At 40.0% G+C, this 6,654-nt stretch overlaps 1 protein-coding gene across 4 annotated transcripts in view; it reads left to right on the forward strand.

Moving 5' to 3' along the window:
- The window catches only part of Mrpl44 (mitochondrial ribosomal protein L44), a 13,134-nt gene that overhangs the window by 911 nt on the left and 5,569 nt on the right, over positions 1–6,654 (forward strand). For all 4 annotated transcript variants that reach the window (XM_013012037.1, XM_013012047.1, XM_013012030.1 and 1 more), the window contains exons 2-3: positions 2,482–2,950; positions 3,829–4,007. In XM_013012037.1, coding sequence (XP_012867491.1) covers positions 2,482–2,950; positions 3,829–4,007 — 648 coding nt within the window. The remainder of the gene's footprint in view (positions 1–2,481; positions 2,951–3,828; positions 4,008–6,654) is intronic.

The raw sequence follows: 6,654 nt of genomic DNA on the forward strand, positions 1-6,654 counted from the left end.
CGCGCCTCCAGGGGAGAGCGCCACGCGGGCCCCGCAGCTGTAGAGTCTAGAGGCGAATGGAGAGCTGGTGCAGGCTGGAGGGTGGCCTTTCGTGGGCTGAGTGTTGTGGCCCCGTCGCGTAATGCCCGGGATTCCTTGGGTACCGACCAGAGGGCGCAGCATTTGAAGAATGGGGGCCGAGTGCAGTACTTGGGTACAACCGGCAAAGCCCACTGGCCAAGTTAAAAAGAGGAACGCTTAGCTTTCGGCTTCTGCCCTCGTGGATCTTGCTGTAGTCTGACCAGAAGAAACGTGTTAACTTAGTAAGGCTTGCGTTCTTGCTGCTTTCACTTCAATGTATGTCATGGCATAGACAGTACACATACAGATGCGCTTTACTTCGTGCTGGTTCTGGGGCATGAATTTAGACCCTGGGCGCAGCCAAGGCTAACACTCGACCAACTTGAGCCACATCTCCACTTCTGGCTTTTTAGTGGTTAGCTGAATATAAATTCATGGATTTTCCTACCTGGGCTGTCTTCAAACTGCGATCCTCAGAACTCAGCCTTCTGAGTATCCAGGATTACAAGTGTGAGCCTGGCATTACTTTTTTTTTTTCTTAATGGTTTTATTTACAAACGTTTGAGTGTTACATTATTGCTTGAAACCAATGAAACAACGAATATTCTTGAATTTGCCTCCTCTTTGGGAATTTGTTAGTAATGTAAAATTTTGATAACTGCTTTCATACTGACATGCCAGAAAAATATTGATCCAGTTTGGACTCCTGCTGGTAGGAATGATCTTCTACCGCAGACTGTGTCCTTTTCCTAATAGGCAAAAATTAGAATCATGTAACTCATGTTTTCTTGTTTATTAGAAAGCTTAATATTTGGGGGCTGGGAAGGTGGCTCAGTGGTAGAAAGCTTAATATTTTAAGCCTTTGAAATTGGAAGAACTATGGATTATACATTATGTCAAGATATCTACATAGATTCAATGATTTTCAACCCAGAATTTTGCTGCCTTTTTTTCTCTACTTAAAAGGTTTTTATTGGGGGTTTATCAGCTTCAGTATATTCTTTTTTTTTAATTTAATTTTATTTTATTTGTGAACATACTGTACAGAGGAGTTACAATTACATGGGCAGGATAATGGGTACATTTCTTACCAAGCATTGCAGCCTCCTCCTTTGTTTACCCTTCACATCCCTTCCCAGCCTCCCCCCTCCCCCCCAATCCCAATCCTTCTCCTTCCCCTCCCTTCCCCCCCCCCTCCCGCACCGACATTGTAAAGCTCATTTTGGACATGACAACTTGTACTTCTCATTGTTGCAACAGGTCCACCTGTATCCTTAAACAACTGGTTTTTCCCCATCTCCTCCACAAGTTATACTGACATCAAATATAGTGAAAGCAGGGGTTATACTGTGGGGGAGGGACATACAAAGCAACAAAGAGATAATCTTATAAATGCGTTAGAAACACATGCATGAAAGAAAAAACATTAAAATACACATCTAACGGTTCATTTTCCTGACATCACATTATCTGACCTTTTCCGCTTGACTCATACATATACTAGATATTACAAATAAGGGAAACCATGGGACCTATGTTTCTTTGGCCTGGCTTACTTCACTTAATATAATTTTTTCCAAGTTTTTCCATTTCAGCTTCAGTATATTCTTGTAATTAATTAATTTCTGTTGGGGATCCAACCCAGGGACTTCTATAAGTTGGGCAGATATTCTACCATTATATTCCCAGTCCATGTTAGGAGTTTTATTTATTTTTTGGTCGGTCGTAGGGCTTGAACTCTGGGCCTGGGCGCTGTCCCTCCGTTCTTCAGCTCAAGGCGAGTGCTCTACCGCTTGAGCTACAGTGCCATTTCCAGTTTTCTAGTGATTTATTGGAGATAAGAGTCTCACAGACTTTACTGCCCAGGCTGGCTTTGAACCTCGATCCTCAGCTCTCGGCCTCCTAAGTAACTAGGATTACAGGCGTGAGCCACCAGTGCCTGGCTGTTAGGAGCTTTTTAACATATTCATAATACTGGTACTAGATTACTTAATTGCCAATTTAAGTAGATAATTCCAAAACTTAAGTCTGTGACATGTAAAATAAACAGTGTGCTTACTGCTTAGTACTTATGGCCTGAATCTATGAGATTATAATTGATGTTCACATCTAGGTGGAAGTCATCATTTTATGGTAGATCAGAAATAAGGAAGACATAATCTGTTAGTGGATGTTGAACCATCACTGCAAGACAGAGGTTGGGTCAAAGGGAACTTAAATCCTACTGTGATATAGAATGTAAGAGGATTGTAGGCATTCATCTGAGTTAAGGTTTTATGTTTAGCCTGTCAGTGCTTGGCACTGGGAAGTCCTTTTCTCATTTCCTATATGTAATTTAAGAAAATGACAAAAACAGAAAGTTTTACATGATAATAAATAACATGTGCTCATTACCATCTCTTTTTTTGTTTACATCTTCAGTTCAGAGAAACCCAACTGGGATTACCATGCTGAAATCCAAGCTTTTGGACACCGCTTACAGGAAACCTTTTCCATAGATCTCCTCAAAACTGCATTTGTGAACAGCTGCTATATCGAAAGTGAAGAGGCAAAACGGCAGAAACTTGGGCTTGAGAGAGAAGCTGTTCTCCTGAATCTTAAAGATAACCAAGAACTATGTGAACAGGGCCTATCATTTTCACAAACCTGCCTCACACAATTTCTTGAAAACGAATTCCCAGACTTGCCTGCTGAAGGCATCAAGAGTCTAGTTGACTTTCTTACTGGGGAGGAAGTTGTGTGTCATGTGGCAAGGAACCTGGCTGTGGAGCAGTTAACCCTGAGTGCAGATTTTCCAGTCCCTCCACTCGTATTGCAACGGACTTTCTTTGCAGTAATTGGAGCCCTGCTCCAGAGCAGCGGACCTGAGAGGACTGCACTTTTCCTCAGGGTGAATGATTATTAATTGCATCTGCCTAGACATGGGTGGACAGAAAGAAACATTTCTGATTCATCTGGCATATTACCTTGATAATGAATTTTTCTTCTCAACAAAAATTTGAAGCTTTTTTTTTTTTGGTGTTACAGCCTTAGTTATACCACTTGTCTTATGATCAGAAGTGAATAATAATTCTAGGATATGACTGCTAAAGGACTACAAGTCATGTCATCTTTAGCTGTGCATCCTTAGTATGAAGGATAATACCTGTGTGGTATTTAGTAGATGCTTGGTGAAAGTCAGAAGTGAGGTCAACACTGCAAGGTTCTAGGCTCTAACAAGTGTTATTCCTGTAACTGGGTGGGTAGAGGGAGGTTAAGAGAGAAATATAAAATGTATATTAGAAGTATATATTCTTAGTACACTAACTAAAACAACAGCTTCAAGCTAGGCATGGTGGTGCACATCTATAGTCCTAGCACTTGAGGGACTGATATAGGAGGTAGATTTTCAGGCTAGTGATGTTTATATTTGTCTTAAATTTTCCACTATATTTTTTTCTGTGAAAAAATGTATTTTGAGCCTGGTACCAGTAGCTCACACCTGTAAGAGCTCTCACGAGGCTGAGATCTGAGAATCATGGATTGAAGCCATTCTGGGCAGGAGACCCCATGAGATTCTTATCTCAAATTAAGCACCAGAAAAACCAAAGTGGAGCTGTGGCCCAAGTGGTGAGCCCTAACCTTGAACAAAAAAAAAAATCTCAGGGACAGCACCTGGGCTTTGACTTCAAGCCCCAGGACCGGCACCAAAGAGAAAAAGTACTTTTGAATTCTGGCTTTAAGGTTCTTTGTACTTATTTGATTATACAAATTATTATTTGTTTACAGGACTTCCTAATTACTCAGATGACTGGAAAGGAGCTCTTCGAAATGTGGAGGATAATAAATCCCATGGGACTGCTGGTAGAAGAGCTGAAGAAGAGAAAAATGTCTGCTCCAGAGTCTAGACTCACTCGGCAGTCAGGAAGCACTACAGCTTTGCCGTTGTATTTTGTTGGCTTGTTCTGGTAAGTAAAAAGTCAGTCTTCATTTCAGAACTTTGATTGGAAGCCTTAAAAATAGACTTCATGATTCTTGAAGAAGACCCTAATTAGTAATAGCAAAATATTTTTTTTTAATTTCCTTCTCCATGATGATCTGTTTTCTGCCTTTCCTCTCTGCCACTTGTAGGAGAGGGCAAGTCATTTGTTTTGCCATTAATAGTAATTTTCATTAACTCAGATTTTTTTGTGTGTAAGAATAAAAGTTCTACTCTTGGCAGGTTCACCTGAGCCTCATAGTAGAGAAGAATGGATTTAATTGTCTGTCAGAATGTGCAGATCTCATATGGAGAGCTTTTAAGTTTTGTTGGGAAGAACTTGAGCTGCTTCAAATTTAGGTGTGGGGCCACAGCTATAACTTGGTGGGTCCTGGGTTCCATTTGCAGCACTGCAGAAAGAAGCACTGAAGCCGGGTGCCGGTGGCTCACGCCAGTAATCCTAGCTACTTAGGAGGTTGAGATCTGAGGATCATGGTTCAAACCAGCCCAGACAGGAAAGTCCATGAGACTCTTAGCTCCAATTAACCACCAGAAAACTGGAAGTAATGCTGCGGCTTAAGGGGTAGAGCACTAGTCTTGAGCTGAAGAGCTCGGGAAGTACCCAGGCCCAGAGTTCAAGCCCCACAGCTGACACAAAGAAACACTAAATATGATAACTAAATTTGAGGTCTAGGTAAATACTTTTGTTTGTGTCACCAAGGACTTAGGGATATGAAAGCAATGGGAAACATCGTAATAGAGAAAGTAGAGAGTGCTGGCGAAGGGTCACCTTCAGTCTTGAGTGAAGTGCAAAGCAAAAACAGTGACTTGCTCTTTTTTTTCAGTTGTACTGAGGTTTGAACTCAGGGCCTTGTGCTTGCTAGGTAGATACTTTACCACTTGAGCCATGCCTCCAACCATAGGTGTTCTATTCTGCTTAGCTGATTCTTTTTTTTTTTTTTTTGAGAATACTTTATTAGTTTCTGTAATCAAACCCATGTAGATAAGACCTTACATATTTAATACAGTGCGTTTACCCCTGTACAAATGGAAAAAAATTAAGTTTAACATTTCTAGACTAATATGGCTATTAATTTCTGTACAATGCCAACTCAACATGGGCTTAGCTGATTCTTAAGCCTTAAAGCAGCCTCATATACTATGAGTAGAAGAAGGAAAAAATTAGAAATTTTGACAGAATACCAAGAATATGTAAACATTTTATGTCCTTTGATTTGATATTTTTTACTTCTGATTATCTTAAGATTATAAACACAAATTTATGAATAAAAATATTCATTTTACCTCTTTGTCTTATTCCTAGACCAGTCCTTACCCTATTGGTAGGTAAATATTTTTGAACTAGTAAAAAGTTACAAGTAAAGTTGGTGTCTAAAGGGGGAAATTTCGGCTGCATCCACAAGGTGAAATTCACTAGTGCACTACAGGTGACTTTTTTAAAGGAACTCAATGATATTCAGAAATTTGAAAGCATTTTTCATCTAAAAAAATAATAATAAGGCTGAGCACCAGTGGTGCACACTTGTAATCCTAACTACTCAGGAAGTGGACATAGGAAAGGTCATGGCTTGAGGATAGCCTGGACAAAAAGTAAGGGAGAGTCCCATCTCCTCTCCATCAGTAGCTGAATAGCTGGGCATGATGGTGACCACTGCTACTCCCAGAGAAGTGAGAGGCGTAAGTTGGAGAATCATAGTCAAGTCCAGTATTAGCAGAAATTTGAGAGCTTCTTTGAAAATAAGGGAAGCAAAATGGGCTGGTGGTGAGGTTTGAATAGTAGTGTGACTGCTTAGCAAGTGTGAGGCCCCAAGTTCAAATCCCAGAACCACCACGAAATAAAAAGAATGAAGTATTTTGGGCTGAGGACATGACTCCAGTGATAGAACTCCTGCTTGGCAAGTGCAGAAGTCCATTCCCTGTTTCAATTAGAAATCCAGCAACAACACCAATTTTCCATATGCCATATTGTTAATAGTGATGGCCATTTAATAGCTTTTTTCCCTAGATTTTTACATAATGATTGAAAAATGATCTGATACAATATCAGCAACATTGGACTAAAGTTGATAAGTCTTCTGGACTTGAGATTCACTTGTAGGTGATTGCCTCCATTCTTGTATGTGTATAATTTTTGTAAAATTTAACATTTGAGGGACCAGATTTGTTTCATTGAATATAATCGTTAGTTGGATGCTGGTGGCTCTTGCCTGAAGTTCTAGCTACTCAGGAGGCTAAGATTAAAAGGGTCATGGTTTATCCAGTCTGGGCAGAAAAGTCCATATCTAGTTAACTATCAAAAGGCTGGGCTGGTTCCTGTACACTGAGAATGTACAAGAAGAGAGGGAAATAAAGGGAGCAACCCCATTCACAATAACCTCCCAAAAAATAAAACATTTAGGAATTAACCTAACCAAAGATGTAAAAGAACTATTTAATGAAAACTACAAAAAGTTAAAGAAATTGCAGAAGACACTAGGAAATGGAAAGACCTCCCATGCACTTGGATAGGCCGACTTAATATAGTAAAGATGGTAATACTTCCAAAGTTAATATACAAATTCAATGCAATTCCTATTAAAATCCCAATGACGTACATCACTGAAATACAGAAAACA

This window comes from Dipodomys ordii, unplaced genomic scaffold (genome assembly GCF_000151885.1).
Source record: "Dipodomys ordii isolate 6190 unplaced genomic scaffold, Dord_2.0 Scaffold1, whole genome shotgun sequence".
Taxonomy (NCBI): Eukaryota; Metazoa; Chordata; class Mammalia; order Rodentia; family Heteromyidae; genus Dipodomys; species Dipodomys ordii.